Source organism: Oncorhynchus mykiss, chromosome 10 (genome assembly GCF_057628025.1).
Source record: "Oncorhynchus mykiss isolate SJ-2025 chromosome 10, ASM5762802v1, whole genome shotgun sequence".
NCBI classification, from domain to species: Eukaryota; Metazoa; Chordata; class Actinopteri; order Salmoniformes; family Salmonidae; genus Oncorhynchus; species Oncorhynchus mykiss.
In genome coordinates this window covers 39153101-39180970 of record NC_143031.1, presented here as the reverse complement: position 1 = coordinate 39180970, position 27870 = coordinate 39153101, and the positions used below count along the sequence as shown (strand labels likewise).

Below are 27870 nucleotides of genomic sequence, written 5' to 3'. Positions count from 1 at the left end.
TTTTTTTTGCCTTTACCTCCCTTATCTCACCTAATTTGCTCACATCGTATATAGACTTGTTTCTACTGTATTATTGACTGTATGTTTGTTTTACTCCATGTGTAACTCTGTGTCGTTGTATGTGCCGAACTGCTTTGCTTTATCTTGGCCAGGTCACAATTGTAAATGAGAACTTGTTCTCAACTTGCCTACCTGGTTAAATAAAGGTGATATAAAAAAATATATATAAAAAAAACAAGTGGTACTTGCTGAGCAAGCAGGTGACGTCCTTTACACCTATAAAAAGACAACATTACTATTGATCTCTATATAGAGCTTGCCAGATTGTAGTCCGAGAACCTGGAAATAAATTCACTCGATTTGGTTCTTTCAGCCATCCCTATGGGGAAAGAATAAGGTTTTGGAATAAACACTGAAAATAAGGTCTGACCCAGGCTTAAGTGATTTTATACGTTTAGTTCTATGAGATAATAGCAGCCAGTTAACATGACCTTTCTCTCTTGTCATGATGTGGGTTTTGTCCTATATTTGTATTTCATTTATTTTTAATCCCAGCCTCTGTCCCTGCAGGAGGGCTTTTGCCTTTTGGTAGGCCGTCATTGTCAATAAGAATTTGTTCATAACTGACTTGCCTAGTTAAATAAAGGTTTAAAAAAATAAATAATTATAATAATAAATTATTTCACAAAGTGACAGTTGATGAAGATTATTTTAAACCATGTGATTACCACAGACCTCATTTTCGGCGTTTATACTAAAACCTTACAAAAACACCATTAAATCTCCTCATAGGCTTTGTCCAACGAACGAACCATGGCGGAGTTAGTGCCTCCAAAATGCGCTATTACTATTTCTCTCTATTCGGTGACAGAAGAAGAGCGTCACAGATCGAACAATTAATCAGATATCTCACCAGATGTTTAAATGTGAAGGTTGGCGTTTCCACTCACTACCAAATAAGGTGATGAGAGGAAGCCCAGTGCCTGACAAGTGGGAGAAATGGAGCGAGATGGATTTTTGTCGAAATTCTGCACATTTTCTCATCGATTAAACATTTTGTCAGAACAAAGTTTTCTGTTTCCCAAACTAGAATCTGTAACAAACATAGCGGACTTTACCTTTTGCCAATGTTTTTTTTCTTTTTTATTGTGTTATTTAGGAGCACAAGGTTGAATTTAGTTATTGCACACGCGCACTTCTCAGAGTAGGCGTTCCCTAACGAAAATATGCAAATAAATGTTAGAACGCGCCAATAGGATCTCAGTAGCTCCTGCTTGGCTCTGCCCACCTCCTTGCTTGTTCTGCCCACTATGATTATTTGACTACGTTGGAAACGACAGGCTCTGGTCTATCTTGGGTTAGTTATACATATCTTTAGTTTCGTTTGAACTGTTTCATGAATTCAAAATGGCGAAAAACCCATAATGGCGGACCTTGTCGGTCCCCGAGCCAAAGGTAATCCTTGTGAGGACTGAGGAGAGGGACTTATGTTGGCTACCGAATTTCATGCCTTCAGGTGGGTAAGGGGCATGACCTTTCAACGTTTGCATTTTCTATATCTTGTTATAGCGCCACCATCTGGTCAATCACTGTTATTTTGTAAATGACCGCAAGACGTTTCATTCACCCAAGTTTCGTCAAAATCGGGCCAGTGCTGTCTGATATCGCGTGTGACGTAAGGGACGGACGTAGACAGATCCACAGTCCCCTCCCCAATGAGGGACATTATTATTAGAAGTCATATTATTCATAGTACAGACTGTATACTGAGCAAATGTGTCAGTCAATTATATCAGCGGCACTTGACTATAGACAGAATACATATTAAAGGATGCGTCATTGCGCTTGACGCTCAAGTTATGTTACAGTATTTTTAACACTGCTTTGCACTGAAGTTATGAAATGTGATACTTTTCGACCGAGAAGGACTATGGGAAAGCAAGTCTACAGTATCAAGCTAGCTCGTTCTGCAGCATGCAGCCACTCATGTCAATAAACTACAATCCCCAAAAGCCCTTGTATTGTTGACTTAAGCAAGATTTTGTCGACGTGGGAAAGGGTCTGCTCAGTGCTGACACAAACAGATAAATGTTCATGGATGTCGGTTGCAATAGAAATGAACATCTTGACATGCACATTGGATTCAATAAATATATGGTAATTGAAACTGCCTGTGGAAGCAATAAACATATGTGAATTGAAATATGTGGCTTAAACCTGAAGAGATATTGCTGAAAAATGCATTCAAGTTATGGGTGACGGAAAAAGGCAACGATTATTTCGTATTACAAAGGAGGCGAGGATATGGAGAAGGAGGAGGCGGTTTGACAGGTATGCGTTCTGTTCTTTGCTGTTCTGGTAAATCCCAGTGGTACCGCTATGACCGTCTAGCGAAGTGTTCACGCCATCAAACGAGAGCTCATATTTCCGTTATATTTTCCTCCAGATTATGACATGTATAGGGGAGGGAGGGAGGCAGACAGTTCTCTAGATGCGCGTGACAAATTGACAGCCTGAGCCTGAACTTCACATGTTAGCTTTGATTGCAACAGGTACACAATATAAAGTATGTGGACAACCCTTCAAATTAGTGGATTCGGCTATTTCAGGCACACCCATTGCTGACAGGTGTATAAAGTCGAACACACAGCCATGTATTCTCAATAGGCAAACATTTGCAGTGGAATGGCCTTTGCTGAATAACTCAGTGACTTTCAATGTAGCACCGTCATAGGATGCCATCTTTCCAACAAGTCAATGTGCCAAATGTCTCCCCTGCTAGAGCGGCCCGGTCAACTGTAAGGGCTGTTCTTGTGAAGTGGAAACATCTAGGAGCAGCAACTGCTCAGCTGCGAAGTGTTAGGCTACAGAACGGGACTGCTGACTCGTATCGCATGTAAAAATCAACTGTCCTTGATTGCAACATTCACTACTGAATTCCAAACTGCCTCTGGAAGCAACGTCAACACAATAACTGTTCGTTGGGAGCTTCATGAAATGGGTTTCCATGGAAGAGCAGCCGCACAGAAGCCTAAGATCACCATGCACAATGCCAAGTGTGGCTGGAGTGGTGTAAAGCTTGCCACCGTTGGACTCTGAAGCAGTGGAAAGGTGTTCTCTGGAGTGATGAATCACACTTCACCATCTGGCAGTCCGGCGGACAAATCTGGGTTTGGCGGATGCCTGGAGAACACTACCTGCCCGAATGCATAGTGCCAACTGTAAAGTTTGGTGGAGGAGGAATAATGGTCTGGGGCTGTTTTTCATGGTTTGGGCTAGGCCCCTTAGTTTTAGTGAATTGATATTAATGCTACAGCATACAGAGCCCTGACCTCAACCCCATTGAACACCTTTGGGATGAATTGGAATGCTGACTGCGAGCCAGGCCTAATCACCCAACATCTGTTGCAAAAGTTTCTTAAACGTAACGAAACAGGAAGGGACTTACCTGAATTTGTCCAATAGAAACTATCCTTTTAGTTGCAATGGTTTGGAATGATGATTACTCCAATGTTGTTTGCACACACGCTATGACGTGTCAAATATTGGGTTGCCGACATTTGCTTTAGTTTATGAGTGGAGCAATGGGCTATACTGATGTGCACTTCTGTATGAGAATGTACTGTATCTACTCAAGCATGAGTAGAGCCAGGTCAATGCTCATCCTTTCTATAGTGTCAGTCTGGTCTACTAATTCCCTGCATTTGAAGTGGAATGATCATATTCTACATTATAAAAAATAATGTTTGTTGATCTTTGAGTTCAATACTGCCCTATTTGATTACATATTGATCCTCCTTCACCGTGCAAGTCAGGAGTCATTCATTGTATACATTACACCAAGAGTGAGTAGGGTACCTTGTTTGCTCAATTGCAGTCAATGAATGTCAGCTGTCAGTTTCCCAATAATAGTAGGTTGTCTTGCACATGGTCACTCACAGGCTCCAATAAGCCAATTCTCAGCTGTTGATCACAGTTATCCACTTGACTGAAACAGCATAGCTAACTTTCACATTTTCTCTCATCTCTAATGCTAAAAATAGCAATGGTGGCCTTCTATTCTGTTGAAGCCAACGGTGTTCCAGTGGTTATAGCCTACTGATTGTCATGGTACATGTATTTGTCAATTAGATGGACACTGAGAACACAATTTTTGGGGCACAATAGATATATTCTCTGACTGGGCTAATAATGGATGGAGGTCCACCAATGGCTGCTCTCCTCCTTTTCAACGCCTTCTCGGAAGCCCCCTGCAACGTTAACTTTTTATCCTGAAGTATCAAGATTTAAATCTTAAATGGCCACAGGGCAGAGGGCAGGCTATTATCCAGTGATGCCTGCTCCTAATGAGGTCCTTGCAGACTGCAGATGCACAAGTTCTGTCAGAGTGTCTGCCAAACTTTTATGATGGATGATTTACAGTATGGGGCAAAACAAAGTCTGTAATCAGTTCACAGCTGTAGTGTAGGCCACCGTAGTCTCATCCACCAGCCGGCTCTTGTTAGCAATTAGCCTGGGTTTGAGGTTAAGACCACTTTACAGCTGTGTCATGATCCCCAAGCACAGCAGCCATAGATGCTGCTGATGCAGTCTGGGATAGCAGTATAGCTCTGACCTTGTTAATAATTTATGAAGGCCACTACAGGGGTAGATGGGTAACACAACACTGTTGGTTTGAGGCACCGACAGGCAGGACACTTGAATGTGATGATAAGCAGCACAATATCCATTGAGTTTTGACTGTTCCATGTTACATTATAATGGCATGCTGATCCAACCCAGGTGAAAGGGCTGTTTTGTTTGCTAGATACTGTAAATCAATAGACATGAAATTGCCTCATTTTGAAATGTCTTATTATGCCTGTTAAAATGTCTGGCTGTTAATGAAAATGATTGCTACATATTTTTGGGACAGGTCTCCTGGTTGGAACTCTGGATACGATGCTGGACTCTACGTCTAAAGTTGCACCGTTTCGCATTCTACACCAGACACCGGACTCCCAGGTCTACTGGTCAATAGCGTGTGGTGAGAGTCTCTCTACACTTTCTCAACTATACTCTTCAGTCAGAGTAGACAACACACATTAAGTGTTCTACCCACTTCATATGTATGTACTGTATTCTAGTCAAGGCTCATCCTATAGAACTACTGCTGTACACACCATTTTTGTTCATATACTGTCCATAATATCTATACACACTGTCATATACATATTTATATTCCAGACTCTGACATTGCTCGTTCTATTATTTCTGTATTTCTTAATTCCTTTCTTTTTCCTTTTGGGGTTTGCATGTTTTATATGGCTAGGTATTACTGCACTGTTGGGGCTAGGAAGATAAGCATTTCGCTACACCTGCGATAACATCTGCAAAATATGTGTACGCGACCAATGAAATGTCATTTGATTTGAACGTAAACATTATATATAGGCTTTAGTCATGGAATAACAGGCTACAATCATGTAATAACCTTTAGGATTATATTTGAGTCTAGACACATTTCCCATTTTGTAACAAAATAGATGGCTTAGTCATGGATAGTGTCAACAGTTTCCTTTCATTTGTGACTGTTTTCCCTGTGGTTAGGTGGCACCAAGGAGGAGATCAGCCAACACTGGGAGTGGCTGGAGAAGAACATCATGAGAACCCTGTCTGTGTTTGACTCCAGCGATGACATCACCAGCTTTGTGCAGGGCAAGATCAGAGTAAGTAATCACTAAAGCTTATTAAACATGTGGTTAGACACAGACATCAACAATACTATTGTTGATCTCTGCCGCTCTCACAGGAGATGGAGGCCTCCTCCAGACTTAATGATTTATTCATGTAGTGAAGCCTACTGATGATAAGTGCTTACTCTTTGAAAATAGTTGGTGGTGATTGTTATTTCACTACTGCTTTATGATATGGAAACATTTGACTGTTTGTTGAAAGCTAAGCAAAGGATAGTAGGTTTAATAACAATATGAATTAACAAACCATATTATGCTAATCTATATGTCTTGATACATATTACAGAATGGAGATGGCATGCTGACTTGTTTAGACTGCTCAATTATATTAGCTATCTCAGTGGCCATTAGAGGGATGTTGACCTCTTCTTTCTATAAAGGGTCTGATTGCTGAGGAAGGAAAGGTGTCATGCGTGCAGGAGGATGACCCTGAGAAGTTCCGTGAGGCGCTGCTAAGGTTTGAGAAATGGTTTGACCTCCCTCAGAAGGAGAAGCTGGTCACCTACTACTCCTGCAGCTACTGGAGGGGTCACGTGCCCTGCCAGGGCTGGCTCTACCTCAGCACCAACTTCCTGTCCTTCTACTCCTACCTGCTGGGCTCCGAGGGTGAGACCAGAGACCTGAGCAACCCCTCACTGTTGGCTAACTGTCACTAAATTGTCACTTATCCATTGTATTTGGATACAATATTATTATCATTCCATGTCATGACAGAATGGCAGTGAAAATAAAAAATAAAATAAAATAAGTTTCCTTTTCAGTGAAGCTGGTTATCTCCTGGAATGAGATCTGGAGGCTGGAGAAAACGTCCAATGTCATCCTGACGGAGAGCATCCATGTGTTGGCCAATGGGGAGGACCACTTCTTCTCCATGTTCCTTCATCTCAATGAGACGTTCCTGATCATGGAGCAGCTGGCTGACTACTCCATCAAACGCCTGTTTGATAAGGAGACTTTCCAGGAAGAGCCCTCCCTCTCAGACCCTCTGCAGATCACCAAGAGGTACTGTACTGTACTGACGTACTGTCCCTGCGCTCTTCCACATAACTCCTATTTGACAGTTACATCAGGGCACCATGGTGAACTGAGACGATAGTCATAACTCTGTTTAGTTCTTCCATGCTCTTCTCAGTCACTTTCCTCTCTTCCAGAGGCTTAGAAACGCATGCTAGGAACGAGCAGTTCCGGGCCTTCTTCAGGCTGCCTAAAGAGGAGAACCTGCTGGAGGTGTATGAGAGCTTCCTGTGGGTGCCCTTCAGCCACTTCAACACGCTAGGGAAGATATGTCTTTCCGAGAGCTACCTGTGTTTCGCGAGCCAGGATGGCAGCCAGTGCCACGTCATCATCCCCATGAGAGAGGCAAGACGCTTCCATGAAACACAACTAATTACTGATAACGTTTGTTCTGTTGCTCAGTGGTTTGTCCAGTGTTGTTGAAACCAACTCCTATCCTTACAGGTGATTGGTGTGGAGAAGCCGGACCGTAGCAGCAGGGCTTTGATTGTGTGTGTGCGGGGTAAGAGGGCTCTACGGTTCTCTGAAGTCCGAGACTTTGAGCGCCTCGCCAATGCAATCCGCAGGAGGTGTGGGATGACGGCCAGTCCTCAGCACTCTGCATCGACTGAGGTAACTTACTGTTTTGACCTTTGCCATCAACCTTCCAACTGTCTCTAATTCACCTCCTTATCTGCCAGGCTATAATTGCTGCTATTGAAAACAAACAGAATTGTGTGTTCACTGTGCCTTGCAGGTCATCAGAGGGGAGTGCCAAAACCTCATCAATCACTTTGAGGACAACCCAGAGGAGGTGGCTTTGATGGTGGGACAGAAGGACAGCAGCAAGGCTGTTAGCACTGAGGCCCTCATGACCGTGTTCCATCCCCAGGACACCGAAAATCTGGACCCCAAAATGGTGGATATAAGTGGTCTTTTTCTCTAAAATATTACTTTTGCTCATAGTATGAAGAAATATAAACATTTCACTAAAATATAAAGCGCAACATGTAAAGTGTTGCTCCCATATTTCATGAGCTGAAATAAAAGATCCCCTACATTTTCCACACACACAAAAATATTATTTCTCTCAAATGTGTACACATTTGTTTACATCCCTGTTAGGGAGCATTTCTCCTTTGACAAAATAATCCATCCACCTGACAGGTGTGGCATATCAAGAAGCTGATTAAACAGCATGATCATTACACAGGTGTACCTTGTGCTGGGAACAATAAAAGGCCACTCTAAAGTGTACCGTTGTGTCACACAACACAATGCCACAGATGTTTCATGTTTTGAGGGAGCGTGCAATTGGCATGCTGATTGCAGGAATGTCCACCAGAGCTGTTGCCAGAGAATTGAATGTTAATTTCTCTACCATAAGCCGCCTCCAATGTCGTTTTAGAGAATTTGTCACTGTCCAACTAGCCTCACGACCACAGACCACGTGTATGGCGTCGTGTGGGGGAGTGTTTTGCTGATGTCATAATTGTGAATAGATTGCCCCATCGTGGCAGTGGGGTTATGGTATGGGCAGGTATAAGCTACGGACAATTAACACACTTGCATTTTATCAATGGCAATTTGAATGCACAGAGATACCGTGACGAGATCCTGAGGCCCATTGTCTTCACACAGCCATTGAAGAGGAGATGTGTCGCGCTGCATGATGCAAATGGTGGTCACACCAGATAGTGACTGGTTTTCTGATCCACGTCTCTACCTTTTTTTTTAAGGCATCTGTCACCAACAGATGCATATCTGTATTCTCCATCATGTCAAATCCATAGATTAGGGCCTATTGAATTTATTTCAATTTACTGATTTCCTTATATAAACTAACTCAGTGAAATCTTTGAAAATGTTGCATCTTGCGTTTTTATATTTTTGTTCACGATAGTTTCTCTAGGAGAACAGTTTTTTTCCAGTGTGAGAATGATAATAGGGTGAAGTTTTTTTTTTTAAAGGTGCTCTCCCTGTACTGTAGAGTTGTCCCAGCCTTGACAGCTCATTTCTTATTCTACTGTTTCATCTCTGTGCCTGACAGCTGAAGGAGAAGATGAAGGAGCAGTCATGGAACATCCACTTCTCAGAATATGGCCGTGGCACCAGTATGTTCTGTACCAAGAAGACACGAGACCTGATTGTGCGTGGCATCCCTGAGGCCTTAAGGGGAGAGCTCTGGATGCTTTTCTCAGGTTCTGTTTGATATGGCTCATTAACTGTTAAATGGCATGTATGTTTCCTTTACTGGCGTGTTAAAGTGTGGTGTCTCTAATGTTTAATGCCGTAGATGGCTGTAGGACGCTGGATGTGTTTAGTTAAATATGGAGTGGGGTGTTTTGCCTTTGTACTATAGGTGCAGTCAACGACATGGCCACTAACCCAGGGTACTACAGTGAGCTGGTGGATCAGTCTCTGGGGACCAGCACCTTGGCCACTGACGAGATAGAGAGAGACCTGCACCGCTCCCTACCAGAGCACCCTGCCTTCCAGAGCGACACAGGCATCTCTGCCCTGCGCAGAGTCCTCACCGCATACGCCTACAGGAACCCCAAAATCGGCTATTGCCAGGTACCAAGCTAGAAACCCCTATAACACATTTTTTATTTTAAAAAGCTAATGGGCACCTTGATATTGCTCGTGCTTTTTCTCTTGTGAAGGCCATGAACATCCTGACGTCAGTCCTTTTGCTCTATGCAAAAGAGGAGGAGGCTTTCTGGCTGCTGGTGGCCGTCTGTGAGAGGATGCTGCCTGACTACTTTAACCGCAGGATCATCGGTGAGTGACGCAGCTGAACAACAATATCATTTTTAGTTGTAGCATGACATTAGATATTTGTACGGTATGTGTGTTTGATACTGAATTACACTTTCCCCCTTAACTGCTAAACATCCTGTTTACAAACTTGTGTTTCCTCAGGTGCACTGGTGGACCAGGCGGTGTTTGAGGAACTGATCCGAATGCACCTCACCCAGCTGACGGAACACATGACAGACCTGACCTTCTTCTCCTCTGTGTCCCTGTCCTGGTTCCTCACCCTGTTTATCAGCGTCCTGCCAATAGAGAGCGCGGTCAACGTGGTCGACTGCTTCTTCTACGACGGCATCAAAGCCATCCTGCAGCTGGGCCTGGCTGTGCTCGACTACAACATGGAGGGCCTGATCAGCTCCCATGACGACGCTGAGGCGGTCACCATCCTCAACAAGTGAGTGTCAACACTGAGAGGGCGGGGTCTGAAGGTCAACTGAATTGGTTATTTCAAAGTACCGTATTAGGTTATGGTTGGGTTGTGAAGTAACATAAATTCCAAAACAATGAGGTAATTCTATAGGAATGTCCATTTAATTCATGTTACTTAACTGCTGCTCTGTTTGCCCTGGCAGGTTTTTTGATAATGTGACCAATAAGGACAGTCCTCTTCCACAAACAGTGCAGCAAAACTCTGTAGGGAACAATGACAAAGCATCATCCATCTCCAAGGTGGATGTCAGTGATCTCATCAAAGAAGCCTATGAGGTACTGTAACAGTCAGAGTTGCTAGGACCCCATGTCTCAATGTCAGGCTTGTCATTGATTAGACTTTTTTAATTTGCTGACAGAAATATGGAGACATGAAATCAGAGGAAGTAGAGAGCAAGCGGAAAAGAAACAAACTATATGTTATCCAAACGTTAGAGGATACAACCAAGCAAAATGTGGTGAGTTGCTCATCCACAAACTTCCATAGCATCTTTTTGGCATTGTTTACTACAATTTGATGTAGGATTATTTGAGATGTACTTTTTCCCCAGCTGCGGGTAGTGTCACAAGAAGTAAAGTTCAGTGCTTCCCAGCTTGATGAACTTTATATATTGTTCAAGGTTGGTGCAATATCTCAAATAGTAATAATATACTACTGCATACCTACATGCATTAATATTCCTTCTCATAGACAGAGTTGACATGAAAAATTTAAATATGTTGAAAATAGACACAAAGTTAACCGCTGGAGATTGAATATTTCAATGTGTTTCCAGAGGCAACATTTCCTCAGCTGCTACTGGACAATGAACAGCCCAGTGCTGCTGCACCACGACCCCAGCCTGGCCTATCTGGAGCAGTACCAGCTGGGCTTCCATCAGTTCAGCCTGCTCTTCTCCCTCCTGGAGCCCTGGTCCCTCTGCAGTGGCAAGGACACCCTCTTCCTCTGGGCCTTCCGCCTGCTGGATGAGAACCAGGATGGCCTCGTCAACTTCAAAGAGTTCTGCTGTGCCTTGGGTAAGGTTACACCAGCCGGCTGATGCATAGCTACAAGTCTATGAATGCTGTTCCCACCCTCTGCTTCTAACGTTATCTGTGGGAACTATATGTCACATCTAATCCAGCGTCAACCTCATGAAACCTTTCATGCTAATTTACCCCTTCCCTATTTTGTTCTTACTACAGATATTTTGTACAGCGGCACTTTCACCAGCAAACTGACATTCCTGTTCAAGCTTCATCAGCCACCAGGTAAGTAAGATCACCTATAACTTCATCAGCACCTTCTCTATTAACCTCTTGTCATTCTGTCTATGATACTTTTGTTCTGTATTCCTTCTTAAGTGCCTTCAGAAAGTATTCATACCCTGTTACTTATTCCACATTTTGTTGGTACAGCCTGAATTCAAAATGTATTCCGTATATGTTTTTTCTCACCCATCGACACACAACTCATAATGACGGTGAAAACATGTTTTTAGACATTTTTGCGCATTTATTGAAAATAAATGACAAACTCATTTTCATAATTATTCACACCCATGAGTCAATAGAAGCACCTTTTGCAGCGATTACAGCTGTTAGTCTTTCTGGGTAAGTCTCTAAGTGCTTTCCACACCTGGATTCTGCAACAATTGCCCATTTATTATTTTGAAAATGTCAAGCTCTGTCAAATTGGTTGTTAATCATTGCTAGACAATTTTCAGGTCTTGTCATAGATTTTCAAGTAGATGTAAAAAATTAATTACTCAGGAACATTCAATGTCTTCTTGGTAAGCAACTCCAGTGTAGATTTAGCCTTGTGTATTAGGTTATTGTCCTGCTGAAAGGTGAATTCATCTCCCAGTGTCTGGTGGAAAACAGACTGAACCAGCTTTTCCTCTAGGATTTTGCCTGTGCGTAGCTCCATTCCTTTTTTATCCTGATAAACTCCCCAGTCCTTAACAATTACAAGCATTCCCATAACATGATGCAGCCACCACTATGCTTGAAAATATGGTACTCAGTAAAGTCTTGTATTGCCCCAAACAACACTGCTTTTCCACAATTTTTGCAGTTTTATTTTAATCCCTAATTGCAAATAGGATGCATGTTTTGAAATATTTATATTCTGTACAGGCTTCCTTCTTTTCACTCTGTCAATTAGGGTAGTATTCTGGAGTAACTACAATGTTGTTGATCCATCCTCAGTTTTCTCCTATTACAGCCATTAAACTGTTTTAAAGTCACCATTGACCTCATGGTGAAATCCCTGAGCGGTTTCCTTCCTCTCTGGCAACCGAGCTAGGAAGGACGCCTGTATATTTGTAGGTAGCCTGGTGGTCTAGCGGTTAAGAGTGTTTCGGCAAGTAATAAAAAAATGGTTACTGGTTCGAAACCCAGAGCCAGCAAGGTGGAAAAATCTGTTGTTCTGCCCTTGAGCAAGGCAGTTAACCCCCAACAACAACTGCTCCCCGGGGGCCGATGTCGAGAGATGCAGAATCAGACATGCAACCCCCTGCATCTCTCTGATTAATTTTCACCCGTCTACCAATAGGTGCCCTTCTTTGCAACGCATTGGAAAACCTCCCTGGTTTTTGTGGTTGAATTTGTGTTTGAAATTCACTGCTCGACTGAGGGACCTTACACATTTTTTTGTGTGGTGTACAGAGATGAGGTAAACATTCAAATCATGTTAAACACTTGTTTCACACAGAGCAAATTTTTACTCCTGAACTTATTTAGGCTTGCAGCAACAAAGGGGTTGAATACTTATTTACTCAAGACATTTCGGCTTTTCATTTTTTTATTAATTTGTAAACATTTCTAAAAACATAATTCCACTTTGACATTATGGGGTAGGCCAGTGACCAACAATCTAAATTTAATCCATTTTAAATTCAGACTGTAACACAACACATTTTGGAAAACGTCAAGGGGTGTGAATGTTTTCTGAAAGCACTGTATAATAAGAAACAAATCCCAATACAATTTTCTTGCAGACTGTGCCTTTCTAATTTCAACTGTACTGTATATTTTGTGCTACTCTTCTACTCACCAACTAATCTCTTTGTTAACTGTTCCTTACATCTGTCCCTACTGTAATGTTGTATGCTCTCACAGACAATGTCTTCTTCCAGCTTTCACAGGTAGTCCTTTCCAATCAAAGGCCCAAAGACTGCCTCACTTTATTCCAATGACTGACGACATATCCCACTTGAGTCGATTGACTGGTCAGCTTGCTTTGCTCTTTTCTTTCTATGCTATAACCTTTTCACTCTAGTCCTCTCTGTGCTTTTCTCTTTGGTAGATGCTCATCTGTCTGTCTTTAACAATGTCTTAAATGTGGGTCTTTTGTTGTGTACAATTTGTTTTACTACCATCTAGGGATGTTAACTAACTAGATCCTTTTTAATGTGAAATTCGGATAGCCAAGCTTGCTTCGCACTCATGTTGGTGCTAACAAGCAGGTGAGCTAGTGCTAGGTTTCAATAGCCAATCCAGTAGGGGCTGGAAACTATAGTGAACTTTCCCCAGCTTTGGTCCTGCCCTGTTCACACTCTATGCTCGCATTGCCCAACGGTCCCCTGCCCACTTTGCTTCCTTCATTGAAAATGAATGGTCTTCTGTTGTTTCATAGCTCCCCAATGTGCTATATGGATCTCTTGTGTTGTTTATCACACGTGCACAGCATACAGTCTAGTTTGAGGAGCAGAATAGCCTATCACCTGTCATCCAGGGTGAGAGCAGCTCTTTAAAAAGAGGGTACTGGAATTAAATGTGTTTTTTAAGGCCAGTCATTACGTAACAAATTGCTTAAAGGTTCTAAATGCAATCACGTGTTAACTGTTTTGACGCCTCCCGTGTGGCGCCGCGGTCTAACACACTGCATCGCAGTGCTTGGGGCGTCACTACAAAGTCACTCACTGTAGCCGCTTGTTATAGACCCCCCTCAACTCCCAGCTGTGCCCTTGACGCCGTATGTGAATGATTTCCCCCCATCTATCGTCAGAGTTCGTACTATCCCAATTTAGGTGACCTAAATTGGGATATGCTTAAAACCCTGTCCGTCCTACAATCTAAGCTAGATGCCCTCAATCTCACACAAATTATCAAGGAACCTACCAGGTACAATCCCAAATCCATAAACATGGGCACCCTCATAGATATCATCCTGACCAACTTGCCCTCTAAATACACCTCTGCTGTTTTCAACCAGGATCTCGGTGATCACTGCCTCATTGGCTGCATCTGTTATGGGTCCGCGGTTCAACGACCACACCTCATCACTGTCAAACGCTCCCTAAAACACTTCTGCGAGCAGGCCTTTCTAATCTACCTGGCCCGGGTATCCTGGAAGGATATTGACCTCATCCCTTCAGGAGAGGATGCCTGGTCATTCTTTAAAAGTAATTTCCTCACCATCTTAAATATGCATGCCCCTTTCAAAAAATTTAGAACTAAGAACAGATATAGCCGTTGGTTGACTCCAGACTTGATTGCCCTTGACTAGCACAAAAACACCCTGTGGTGTACTGCACTAGCATCGATATACAACTTTTCATGGTAGTCAGGAACAAGTACACACAGTCAGTTAGGAAAGAAAAGGCTAGATTTTTCAAACAGAAATTTGCATCCCGTGGCACTAATTCCAAAAGTTCATGGAGAATAAGAGTACCGCTGCCCACTGCACTGAGACTAGGAAACACTGTCACCACTGATAAATCCACGATAATCGACAATTTCAATAGGCATTTCTCTATGGCTGGCCATGCTTTCCACCTGGCTACCCCAACCCCGGCCAACAGCTTTGCACCCCCCACAGCAACTGGCCCATCCCTTCCCGCTTCTCCTTCACCCAAATCCAGACAGCTGATGTTCTGAAAGAGCTGCAAAATCTGGATCCCTACAAATCAGCTAGGCTAGACAATCTGGACCCTCTCTTCCTAAAATGATCTGCCGCCATTTTTGCAATCCCTATTACTCGTCTGTTCAACCTCTTTCGTATCGTCTGAGATTCCTAAAGATTGGAAAGCGGCCGCAGTCATCCCCCTCTTCAAAGGGGGAGACACTCTAGACCCAAACTGTTACAGACCTACAGTTGAAGTCGGAAGTTTACATATACCTTAGCCAAATACATTTAAATTCAGTTTTTCAGAATTCCTGACATTTAATCCTAGTACAAATTCCCTGTTTTAGGTCAGTTAGGATCACCACTTTATTTTAAGAATGTGAAATGTCAGAATAATAGTAGAGATTTATTTCAGCTTTTATTTCTTTCATCACATTCCCAGTGGGTCAGAAGTTTACATACACTCAATTAGTATTTGGTAGCATTGCCTCCTTTCAATTATTTAACTTGGGTCAAACATTTCAGGTAGCCTTCCACAAGCTTTCCACAATAAGTTGGTGAATTTTGGCCCATTCCTGCTGACAGAGCTGGTGTAACTGAGTCAGGTTTGTAGGCCTCCTTGCTCGCACACGTTTTTTCAGTACTGCCCACACATTTTCTATAGGATTGAGGTCAGGGCTTTGTGATGTCCACTCCAATACCTTGACTTTGTTGTCCTTAAGTCATTTTGCCACAACTTTGGAAGTATGCTTGGGGTCATTGTCCATTTCGAAGACACATTTGCGACCAAGCTTTAACTTCCTGACTGATGTCTTGAGATGTTGCTTCAATATATCCACATAATTTTCCTTCTCATGATGCCATCTACTTTGTGAACTGCACCAGTCCCTCCTGCAGCAAAGTACCCCCACAACATGATGCTGCCACCCCCGTGCTTCACGGTTGGGATGGTGTTGTTCGCCTTGCAAGCCTCCCCTTTTTCCTCCAAACATAACGATGTTCATTATGGCCAAGCAGTTCTATTTTTCTTTCATCAGACCAGAGGACATTTCTCCAAAAAGTACGATATTTGCAGTTGCAAATCGTAGTCTGGCTTTTTTATGGAGGTTTTGGAGCAGTGGCTTCTTCCTTGCTGAGCAGCCATTCAAGTTATGTCGATATAGGACTCTGTGGATATGTGTATTTACTGTGGATATAGATACTTTTGTACATGTTTCCTCCGGCATGTTCACAAGGTCCTTTGCTGTTGTTCTGGGATTGATTTACACTTTTCGCACCAAAGTACTTTCTTCTCTATGAGACAAAACAGGTCTCCTTCATGGGCAGTATGAGGGATACGTGGTATCATGTTCTTTATACTTGCGTACTATTGTTTATACAGATGAACGTGGTACCTTCAGGCGTTTGGAAATTGCTCTCAAGGAAGTTCCACCTTATCTTAGCTCACTGATCACCATAGCAACACTCACCCGTAGCACGCATATTTCACTGGTCATCCCCAAAGCCTTCCAGTCCTCTGCGGCCAATGACTGGAACAAATTGCAAAAATCACTGAAGCTGGAGACTTATCTCCCTCACTAACTTTAAGCGTCAGGTGTCAGAGCAGCCTGCCAATCGCTGCAGCTGTACACAGCCCATCTGTAAATAACCCATCCAACCAACTACCTACCTCATCGTCATTGTTTTTCTGCTCTTTTGCACACCAGTATTTCTACTTGCACATCCTCATCTGCACTATCCATCACTCCAGTGTAAATTGCTAAATTGTAATTACTTTGCCATTTTTGGCCTATTTATTGCCTTTCCTCATTATAACATTTTGCACACACTGTATACAGATTTTTCTATTGTGTTATTGACTGTACGTTTGTTTATCCCATGTGTAACTGTTGTTTTTTTCGAAATGCTTTGCTTTATCTTGGCCAGGTCGCAGTTGTAAATGAGAACTTGTTCTCAACTGGCCTACCTAGTTAAATAAAGGTGAAATAAAATTTTAAAAACTACAGACCCGGGTTTGATCCCAGGCTGTTTCACAACCGGCAGTGCCGGGGAATCCCATAGGGCGGCGCACAATTGACCCAGCGTCGTCCGGGTTTAGGGGATGGTTTGGCCGGGGGGGCCTTTACCCGGCTCATTGCGACTACTTGGGGTGGGTTAGGCGCCACAGTTGAATGGTGTTTCCTCCGACACATTGTTACGGGTGTTAAGGAGCGTGGTTTGGCGGGTCATGTTTTGGAGGACACATGATTTGACCTTTTCCTCTCCCGAGCCCGTTGGGGAGTTGCAGCGGTGAGACAAGATCGTAATTGGATATGACGAAATTGGCCATAAATAGGGGGGTTACAATTAAAAAGCTAACATTTTTATTTCTCAATCTCAACTCCTAATTCAAGCGTGCCTCCCATTCGCCATTCGAGTGCATAGGCTATAGTCAACGGTAGGCAGGCTAGCAACGTGTCACCCTGAACTTTACAATGTGAGCTTGTGGCATTATAATTGTTTGAAACATTAAAGTTTTACTTTAATACAAGTAATGAGGAATGTCTTACCTTGCTTCACAGCAGCCTATCCAAAATCCAACCATAGAAATGTGGAGGCAATTCTTTAAGAAATACTTCCTAATGCCATTAACCAGCATTTGTTCTATTGGTATTCATATTTTGTTGTCCAGAAGCCAAAGTCACAATCCTAGTCATATTAGCAACCCATCGTAGTTATTAGATTCCCCCTTTTTCTACGTTTAACTGAGATTTTCATCTCTGTGACACATGGAGCCGCTCGCATTAAGTGCGCTGTTTAGAACAGTGTTTTGTCGCTAATTGCATTTTGCATGTTTTATTAGCTAAGTCATTACACCAGTTGCATGTTTTATTAGCTAAGTCATTACACCAGTTGCATGTTTTATTAGCTAAGTCATTACACCAGTTGCATGTTTAATAATAGCCTATATCCTTTTGACTGTAAGACATAGGCTTGCTATTGCTGCATGTTTTCATTAAGCTCTTAATGAAAAATGACCATTCCTTGTATGTATGTATGTATATTATTTTCTGTTGGTCACGTTTCGAAAACACTTTACCGTTTGTTGACCGGTTAATGAGGTTGGTTAGTCGGCAGAAAAACGTACCAAAGGTTTACAGTTGAAGTCGGAAGTTTACATACACTTAGATTGGAGTCATTAAAACTTGTTTATCTTTTTTATTTTTTTTATTTTTATTTTACCCCGTTTTCTCCCCAATTTCGTGGTATCCAATTGTTAGTAGCTACTATCTTGTCTCATCGCTACAACTCCCGTACGGGCTCGGGAGAGACGAAGGTTGAAAGTCATTTATACTCCGATACACAACCCAACCAGTCGTACTGCTTCTTAACACAACGCGCATCCAACCCGGAAGCCAGCCGCACCAATGTGTCGGAGGAAACACGTGCACCTGGCGACCTGGTTAGCGTGCACTGCGCCCGGCCCGCCACAGGAGTCGCTAGTGCGCGATGAGACAAGGATATCCCTACCGGCCAAACCCGGACGACGCTAAGCCAATTGTGCGTTGCCCCACGGACCTCCTGGTCACGGCCGGCTGCGCGATCCCAGAGTCTCTGTTGGCACAGCTAGCACTACGATGCAGTGCCCTAGACCACTGTGCCACCCGGGAGGCCCCCAAGTTAAACAATTTAAAGGCAATGCTACCAAATACTAATTGAGTGTATGTAAACTTCTGACCCACTGGGGATGTGATGAAAGAAATTCAAGCTGAAATAAATCTCTATTGTTCTGACATTTCACATTCTTAAAATGAAGTGGTGATCCTAACTGACCTAAGACAGGGAAGTTTTACTAGGATGAAATGTCAGGAATTGTGAAAAACTGAGTTTAAATGTATTTGGCTAAGGTGTCTGTAAACTTCCGACTTCAACTGTATATATGATATAATTGCTCACTGGTTATGGTTTAGAATGGCAAAATGTACTTTACAGTTACTGTATGACTTCCTTTGATGTGAATGTATTCCATTCTTACTATGTAGTGTCTGACCTTCCAGAAGATGGCGTGATCAGAAAAAGCCCTGAAAGAGGTATTTTAATTGGCATGTCTCGTTCTATTTTACCAAGCTTCACAATGTTGCTAATTTGAACAGAATGTCAGAAAACACATTGCGCTTTCTGTTTCACTCCCACAGGCAGAGGGAAAGTTGATCTGCAGGCCTACCTGAAACAATGGCAAGATGAGATACTAAAGAAAGAGGAGAGCATTAAGGATTTACCCAGAATAAACCAGGTGAATACACCACTATCTAGGTTAGCATGAAGTCAATCTGGTGGCTATGACATAGTTATCTTTTGAACAGGTCAACTTTGAACAATTGAATACACATGTCATTCCTTTATGCAAAAGTCTTCATTTAATCCATCTCTTTTATTTTTTGTTTGTCAGGCTCAGTTTATCCAGTTTTCCAAAACACTCTACAACCTGTTCCATAGTGACCCAGAGGAAGAGTCTCTGTACCGTGCTGTGGCTCGAGTCACCAGTCTTCTGCTGAGAATGGAAGAAGTAGGGCGCAGGCTCCAGGAGCCCACCAGTCCCCAGAAGTCCAGCACTAGCCCCATCCAGGCTGCCCTAGAGGGGGCTCTACCTGACGGAGAGGCTTCCAGCACCCCTGAGAGCAGCTCTGACACCCCTAGCACTCCCATCACTCAGGAGGCAGGCTCCATCCCACAGGAGGTCGAGTGGTCATTCGCTTTTGAGCAGATCCTGGCATCCCTGCTCAACGAGCCTGTCCTTGTGCGCTTCTTTGAGAGGCCTGTAGACATTCAAGCCCGGCTGGACCATGCCAAGTGTGCTCAGTTGAAAGCCAAGACAAACGAGTGAAGGATCCACTGTGGGTTTAACCCTCTTATCAAAGCCATTAAGTCTCTGTTCACTATCCTCTCTATTTTCTACTGTTATTTCTCCACCTGGTCAGGTAACAGGAAAGGATCCTAAGCCAACCCTGTTCACTGTAACCAAACGTAGAAATATACTTGTATAAATTCCAGTTGTATCTTGTAGATTCATAGTTTGTCCTGTCCTCTGCACACCAGCGAACCTGCTCAAGCATCTTGCTTCTAAGTGCCAGAGTGGTTTTTCTCATGCAGCCATAAATCTCTCAGCTAATTTTCAGAAACACCAGCCTTTCAAATTGGGGTGAGAGTGATCAGTTGACCTGTGTGGAATATATAGGGAGCACCCTCCAGGGTAGTCACTTGAAGCCAACAATGGAAGTCAGTCTTTGCCTGATACCGGTGCATGTAGATGGGATGAATAATTGTATATGAGACCCTTACTGTTGCTCATCCATAATTATGCAATGAATGGAACCTAGAATGGAGAGATGAAAGAGGCACCACTGTTATTGTATCTCTAGGTTTATTTTGTAATGAAGGGATGTGGCCAATTTATTTCTGGTCATTTTATGGAAGGGGGGCTTTTGAAAACAATGGGACCACTACTTACTAAAGGCCTAAGAGAGTGCTGAATAGTTGGAATTCTACATTTCAGTTTTTTTATGGCCTCTTGCTTTTTTGCCTTCAATTATCCATTTGTTTTGCTGAAATATCATGACTGAGGGAACAAGAGCATGCTGTCATTGCCAAGTCAAATCACTTTCAGGACACAAACTAAAAACTAATTGTATAGTTGTTGTTGAGGCAACCACAAATGAGGACGTTGTGCAATATTTAGTTTCTAACTAATGTCTGAGTCTTTAAAGGAAATTAAGTTAATGTATATATAATTTGATATACAGAAGAATATACATAACTGTCTTATGATTTATATTATCTTGTTTGATATTGTAAATTTAATTGAGTTGCAAAGGGATTACTAAATATTTGTCAGAGTAAATGTTATATTTATAATGTTTTGTAACAGGAAATTATTGTTATGTTTGATTATATTTGTGAGACTGCAGAAAAAAACTGGTAGTGTATATCCTGTTACACATTCCTTTATAAATTGTTAGACTTTTTTGAAATGCTGTTAAGCATGAAAGGATGCATGGGCATGGATAAATTATGACAATAACTAATTATTCCAAATGCAACACAGTTGGCTCTGAATGTGTTAGTTTATTTCTAGGTTTGATGTGGTGGACTGTAAAATGCAGGATTTTAGTCAGATATTGATTGGAAAAAAACCTGCTTCAATGTCTTTTGTGTAGTATAGATATTTCTATTTTACATGAGCAGTTATACATATTTATTTTCAAAATGAGTCAGGAAAAGGACAGCTGAGCAACTTTTACATGGTTTGTATTTTCTCTATTTGAGCGTTTTTCCTCAGTGCCATCTGTGTGTAAAATCACACCTTGCAGTTATATTATAGTCCTCTAAAATGATATTCCTTGTTATAATAGATGCTAAGGTTAATATAAATATTTGTCACCTTAAAGCATTACTTGACAGCACAATATCATAAAATATGGTCGATATGTAGCTACTTTGCAGTAAAAAAATATATATATCTAGTAATGAGCATGTTCATGGGAGAGCAAGTGTTACTGTTTAAAATTAGCAGTTTACTCTACATTGCATTAGTAGTGACTCTTGAGTGGGAAGTTAAATTCACCTGTGAACAAGTCAACTAAATGAAAGTCTTAAATATTTGCAGGGAAATTGCCATTTGAAATGACACAGTTCTCATGATAGATTGTTGTAGACTACACTCGCATTTAGAAATAAAGAGACATTGTCTATGGGCTTTATCAGTTATGCAGTAGACATCTGTAGTCAGATTTTTATCTACTTGATGCAATACATAGGATAATGGTGTACTTATTACCAGTGAAACTATATTAGGTGACCTTTTATTTCACCTTTAAGCTGTTTACGCTTTAAGATGACTCGTCGCACAAATGTATTTAGGCCGACTTAAGATAACTTGTAAATGTAATGGCATTGTTTCCAATTAATGGTCTTAATTACAGTACTCTCATTTAAACACATTTATATGGTGACTGTCTACAGTCTGTGTACTGCCTGTTTTTGTGAGGGGGGGGGGTGGGGGGGGGTTCTGGAGGAAAATGAATCCGTTGAAATGTTATGTCGTTTTTGATCTGCCTGTGCCTACCACAAGTGACACTATGTGAATGTCAAACGTCTTGAAATGAAATAAAGTTATAATAAAAAAATCTCAGTTTGTCTGTCTTAGACATCAAATATGTGTATTTGAATGAATGAGTTGTTTTGCAAATAGGCCAAGTGAATGAACCGAACAACCAGGATGGATTTGAACCCTGGAGTTCCGCAGGATTTTGTTCCAACTAGGCACCACACTTGACCAACTGCGCTAATTGATCAGTTCAATAAATTCAACAACTGGTCTTCCAGGTTAGTTAAATAAAAAACATAAACTGCCTACCCCTGTAGTAGGCTATGCTTACATATACAGTGCCTTGCGAAAGTATTCGGCCCCCTTGAACTTTGCAACCTTTTGCCACATTTCAGGCTTCAAACATAAAGATATAAAACTGTATTTTTTTGTGAAGAATCAACAACAAGTGGGACACAATCATGAAGTGGAACGACATTTATTGGATATTTCAAACTTTTTTAACAAATCAAAAACTGAAAAATTGGGCGTGCAAAATTATTCAGCCCCCTTAAGTTAATACTTTGTAGCGCCACCTTTTGCTGCGATTACAGCTGTAAGTCGCTTGGGGTATGTCTCTATGAGTTTTGCACATCGAGAGACTGACATTTTTTCACATTCCTCCTTGCAAAACAGCTCGAGCTCAGTGAGGTTGGATGGAGAGCATTTGTGAACAGCAGTTTTCAGTTCTTTCCACAGATTCTCGATTGGATTCAGGTCTGGACTTTGACTTGGCCATTCTAACACCTGGATATGTTTATTTTTGAACCATTCCATTGTAGATTTTGCTTTATGTTTTGGATCATTGTCTTGTTGGAAGACAAATCTCCGTCCCAGTCTCAGGTCTTTTGCAGACTCCATCAGGTTTTCTTCCAGAATGGTCCTGTATTTGGCTCCATCCATCTTCCCATCAATTTAACCATCTTCCCTGTCCCTGCTGAAGAAAAGCAGGCCCAAACCATGATGCTGCCACCACCATGTTTGACAGTGGGGATGGTGTGTTCAGCTGTGTTGCTTTTACGCCAAACATAACGTTTTGCATTGTTGCCAAAAAGTTCCATTTTGGTTTCATCTGACCAGAGCACCTTCTTCCACATGTTTGGTGTGTCTCCCAGGTGGCTTGTGGCAAACTTTAAACAACACTTTTTATGGATATCTTTAAGAAATGGCTTTCTTCTTGCCACTCTTCCATAAAGGCCAGATTTGTGCAATATACGACTGATTGTTGTCCTATGGACAGAGTCTCCCACCTCAGCTGTAGATCTCTGCAGTTCATCCAGAGTGATCAAATCAAATCAAATTTTATTTGTCACATACACATGGTTAGCAGATGTTAGTGCGAGTGTAGCGAAATGCTTGTGCTTCTAGTTCCGACAATGCAGTAATAACAAGTAATCTAACTAACAATTCCAAAACTACTGTCTTGTACACAGTGTAAGGGGATAAAGAATATGTACATAAGGATATATGAATGAGTGATGGTACAGAGCAGCATAGGCAAGATACAGTAGATGGTATCGAGTACAGTATGTACAAATGAGATGAGTATGTAAACAAAGTGGCATAGTATAGTATAAAGTGGCTAGTGATACATGTATTACATAAGGATACCGTCGATGATATAGAGTACAGTATATACGTATGCATATGAGATGAATAATGTAGGGTAAGTAACATTTATATAAGGTAGCATTGTTTAAAGTGGCTAGTGATATATTTACGTCATTTCCCATCAATTCCCATTATTAAAGTGGCTGGAGTTGAGTCAGTGTCAGTGTTAGTGGTGGCTGTTTAACAGTCTGATGGCCTTGAGATAGAAGCTGTTTTTCAGTCTCTCGGTCCCAGCTTTGATGCACCTGTACTGACCTCGCCTTCTGGATGATAGCGGGGTGAACAGGCAGTGGCTCGAGTGGTTGATGTCCTTGATGATCTTTATGGCCTTCCTGTGACATCGGGTGGTGTAGGTGTCCTGGAGGGCAGGTAGTTTGCCCCCGGTGATGCGTTGTGCAGACCTCACTACCCTCTGGAGAGCCTTACGGTTGAGGGCGGTGCAGTTGCCATACCAGGCGGTGATACAGCCCGCCAGGATGCTCTCGATTGTGCATCTGTAGAAGTTTGTGAGTGCTTTTGGTGACAAGCCGAATTTCTTCAGCCTCCTGAGGTTGAAGAGGCGCTGCTGCGCCTTCTTCACGATGCTGTCTGTGTGAGTGGAGCAATTCAGTTTGTCTGTGATGTGTATGCCGAGGAACTTAAAACTTGCTACCCTCTCCACTACTGTTCCATCGATGTGGATAGGGGGGTGTTCCCTCTGCTGTTTCTTCAGCCTCTTGGCTGCATCTCTGATCAGTCTTCTCCTTGTATGAGCTGAAAGTTTAGAGGGACGGCCAGGTCTTGGTAGATTTGCAGTGGTCTGATACTCCTTCCATTTCAATATTATCGCTTGCACAGTGCTCCTTGGGATGTGTAAAGCTTGGGAAATCTTTTTGTATCCAAATCCGGCTTTAAACTTCTTCACAACAGTATCTCGGACCTGCCTGGTGTGTTTCTTGTTCTTCATGATGCTCTGCGCTTTTAACGGACCTCTGAGACTATCACAGTGCAGGTGCATTTATACGGAGACTTCATTACACACAGGTGGATTGTATTTATCATCATTAGTCATTTAGGTCAACATTGGATCATTCAGAGATCCTCACTGAACTTCTGGAGAGAGTTTGCTGCACTGAAAGTAAAGGGGCTGAATAATTTTGCGCGCCCAATTTTTCAGTTTTTGATTTGTTAAAAAAGTTTTAAATATCCAATAAATGTCGTTCCACTTCATGATTGTGTCCCACTTGTTGTTGATTCTTCACAAAAAAATACAGTTTTATATCTTTATGTTTGAAGCCTGAAATGTGGCAAAAGGTCGCAAAGTTCAAGGGGGCCGAATACTTTCGCAAGGCACTGTAGCATGAGGTGTCAAACTCATTCCATGGAGGGCCTCCTGTCTGCAGGTTTAAGTTTTTTTAATAAGGGAGGAGCGAAAACCTGCAGACACTAGGCCCTCTGTGGAATGAGTCTGACACCCTTGACCTAACATGTATCCCTCTTGAGCAGAGTTTCCCAAACTCGGTCTTGGTGCCCCCCCTGGGTGCACATCTTCTGAGAAAGCTGAGGCTTGGGGATGTCCGTCTGGGGTTACTCGCCACCCCTGTTGTTCATTTAACCTTGGTGGAAAATGTTTGGTCAGAAATCAGTGATATAGGTGAACTGGTTGAACTGGTTTTTACAGATGGTTCCAAGGATCCTGATAGTGGACACACGGGAGCAGGAGTTTATGTTCCTGAACTTGATGTGCAGAAATACTGTAGAAGACTTAACAGATGGCCTGTCTGCATACTCATTTGAACTGTTGGCAATGGAAATTGTTCTTCAGTGGGTGGTGGAAGCTTAACCTATTAGAATTGAATTATGCTCAGATTCTTTGTCTGTACTGTGTAGTTTATCCTCTGGTAACTAATAGTGGTGATCTACTATTGGAGGCATTAGGTTTATTATGGAGAATTGCAAGACTGGGTGTGGCAGTGTGTTACTGCTGTAGATATGTATAGAGGACTCAAATAGGATATAATCTGTTTTAGCAGTTGCCATTGAGGGCTTCCCCCATTTTAAAGTAGTCAACTGGGTGGGGATTCCTGTCGGTTGGGAGCAACAACCAATGATCAGAGAGCATTGTTGTCTTCTTCAAATGGGGATCTATGGTTTGTAAATGGCTTTATCGCCATCTAGTGTCCACAATGTATAAATGACAAGATTTGGTTCAGGACTCAAAACAGGGATATGGTTCCAGTCGTTTTTCCATCATTCATTTTTCCCATAGGGGATTTTAGAAACACTTAAAATAAGGGCTGTGTTTCATGTAGGCTGACATTTTGATAAACATGTAAATCTCTCTTGGACAAGGTGACTTACTAATATTTGGCTCTATTTACTCTCAGATTTGAAAATGCTAATTAGCATCAACGTAGACATCATGCAAACTACAAATCCCTACAAGTTCCTCCACGTCATCTCTAGCTGACACCTTTGCTAAACAGGTATTGTGTCAATTTAAAACTTGCACAGACAGTTCACAGACTTGTCCATTTAAAGAAATGTAGCCTATTTATTCATTATTACATTTAGCTAACATTATATAGTTAATCCAGAGATTCTTACCTTTGCCTCGATTCGTCAGTCTCGTCCAGATAATTTTATTTGCAGTTTTTTGTGATTGCCACATTAGCAGCTAATTAGCATTTATTTAACTTTGGGGGTAAATGCAGGCAAATCTATTGATAAATCACCTTGTCCTAGAGGGATTAACACAGTTATCAAAACATCACGCCAGGTTAAGCCTACATGAAACACAGACCTTATTTTAAGTGTCCTTATTTTAAGTGTTTCTAAAATCCCCTTTGTTTGACCTCTAGGTTTTATAGTTATTATGACTCATACTGTGGTACTCTATATAAGCCTTACACTTTCAAACACAAAAGAAGAAAGAAATATCTATGAAGATATCGTCAAATGTCCTGCCCATGCTATCGCAGATGCCATAATTGCATGGATACAAAGAAGAGACCTCTTTCCATCTCTATGACTTCTGTTGGGTCCCAGCCCATTCAGGTGTGGGAGGAAAATAAATTGTAGCCAAAAGGGCTTTAAAGGTCCAATGCAGTTGTTTTATAGCAATGTCAAGTAATTTCTGGGTAACAATTAAGTACCTTACTGTAATAGTTTTCCAATAAAATGGTCTAAAAGAAACAAAAGCAAGAATTATGCTAGGACTGTCTGGGAGTGGTCTGAGTAGGGAAACTAGCTTTAATTGCCAGTGAGGTTTGGAACCTTTGTTATTGGTCTATTAACTTATTTACCTCCTGGTGATGTCACCAAGCAAGCTGAAACTCCACCTATGTGAAGCGTAAATTGTATTTTCAATCAGGAAATAACACGGATTAAATGTTTTCACACTTTTACAGCATTCGTTTCATCAGCTGTTGTACAATATGATACAAAAAAACAAGAAAAACAACATTTTGACTGCACTGGGCCTTTTGCATCTACACAGGCAGCCCAATTCAGATTTTTTTTCCCACTAATTTGTGTTTTGACCGATCACGTCAGATCTTTATCAGTGCTAATCAGATAGGTCAAAAGACCAATTAGTGAAAAAAATATCAGAATTGGACTGCCTGTTTAAAACTTCCTAAGGCTAGGGGGCACTATTTTCACGTCAGGATGAAAAGTGTTCCCAAAGTAAACTGCCTGCTACTCAGGCCCAGAAGCCAGGATGTGCATATAATTGGTAAAGTTTCTAAAACTGTTAAAATGATGTCTGTGATTATAACATAACTTATTTGGCAGGCAAAACCCCGAGGACAAACCATCCAGGAATGTTTTTTGAGGTCACTCTCTTTTCAATGGGATTTCTATGGGAATCTAGATTCCTAAGGCACTTGCTTGCAGTTCCTATCGTTTCCACTGGATGTCAACAGTCTTTAGAAATTGGTTGATGTTTTTCCTTTGAGAAATGAAGAAGTAGGGCTGTTCAGAACGAGGGTAGAGTGAAGTGTACTGTTGTAGTTGGGGCGCGTGACCTGAAAGCTTGCTCCACTTTGTTTTTATCCACTATTGAACACAGTTTATTCCTTTGATGGGGTGCTGTCCTCAGATAATAGCATTGTTTGCTTTCGCCATAAAGCCTTTTTGAAATCTGACACTGTGGCTGGATTAACAAGAAGTTAATCTTTAAACCGGTGTATAACACTTGTATGATTTAGGAATTATTATTATGAGTATTTCTGTTTTTGAATTTGGAGTGCTGCTAGTTCACTGGGTGTCGGATTGGCGCGCGAAGGGATCACTAAGAAGTTGCGCCTGGAACAGTAGGCAAGTTCGTTATGCATGGCCCGGTGCCCCGG

General features: G+C 41.9%; 1 protein-coding gene across 6 annotated transcripts; it reads left to right on the top strand.

Annotated features, from left to right (window-relative positions):
• Positions 1-1298: 1298 nt before the first annotated feature.
• LOC110533854 (TBC1 domain family member 8B) lies at positions 1299-20553 on the top strand. 6 transcript variants are annotated; one of them, XM_021618403.3, is made up of 21 exons: positions 1299-1516; positions 4916-5026; positions 5590-5708; positions 6116-6341; positions 6497-6737; positions 6887-7094; positions 7194-7361; positions 7486-7647; positions 8779-8929; positions 9091-9305; positions 9395-9512; positions 9654-9939; positions 10118-10250; positions 10334-10432; positions 10526-10594; positions 10751-10991; positions 11160-11225; positions 13094-13186; positions 18828-18875; positions 18981-19078; positions 19235-20553. In XM_021618403.3, the coding sequence occupies exons 1-21, from the start codon at positions 1507-1509 to the stop codon at positions 19667-19669; spliced, it is 3297 nt and encodes a 1098-aa protein (XP_021474078.2). In that variant the 5' UTR covers positions 1299-1506; the 3' UTR covers positions 19670-20553. The 6 variants fall into 6 exon arrangements, with proteins under 6 accessions (XP_021474078.2, XP_090044741.1, XP_021474076.2 ...); XM_021618401.3 differs by lacking the exon at positions 1299-1516 and adding an exon at positions 2019-2331; XM_021618404.3 differs by lacking the exon at positions 1299-1516 and adding an exon at positions 2027-2157.
• The last annotated feature ends 7317 nt before the right edge of the window (positions 20554-27870 follow it).

Bases quoted from the DNA above. Each gene is read 5' to 3' on its own strand.
- LOC110533854 (XM_021618401.3), top strand. From the start codon at position 2,205: ATGTGGCTTAAACCTGAAGAGATATTGCTGAAAAATGCATTCAAGTTA. The intron at 2,332-4,915 runs GTATGCGTTCTG...TTTTTGGGACAG, and splicing joins AGGAGGAGGCGGTTTGACAG to GTCTCCTGGTTGGAACTCTG. The intron at 18,876-18,980 runs GTATTTTAATTG...TCACTCCCACAG, and splicing joins CAGAAAAAGCCCTGAAAGAG to GCAGAGGGAAAGTTGATCTG.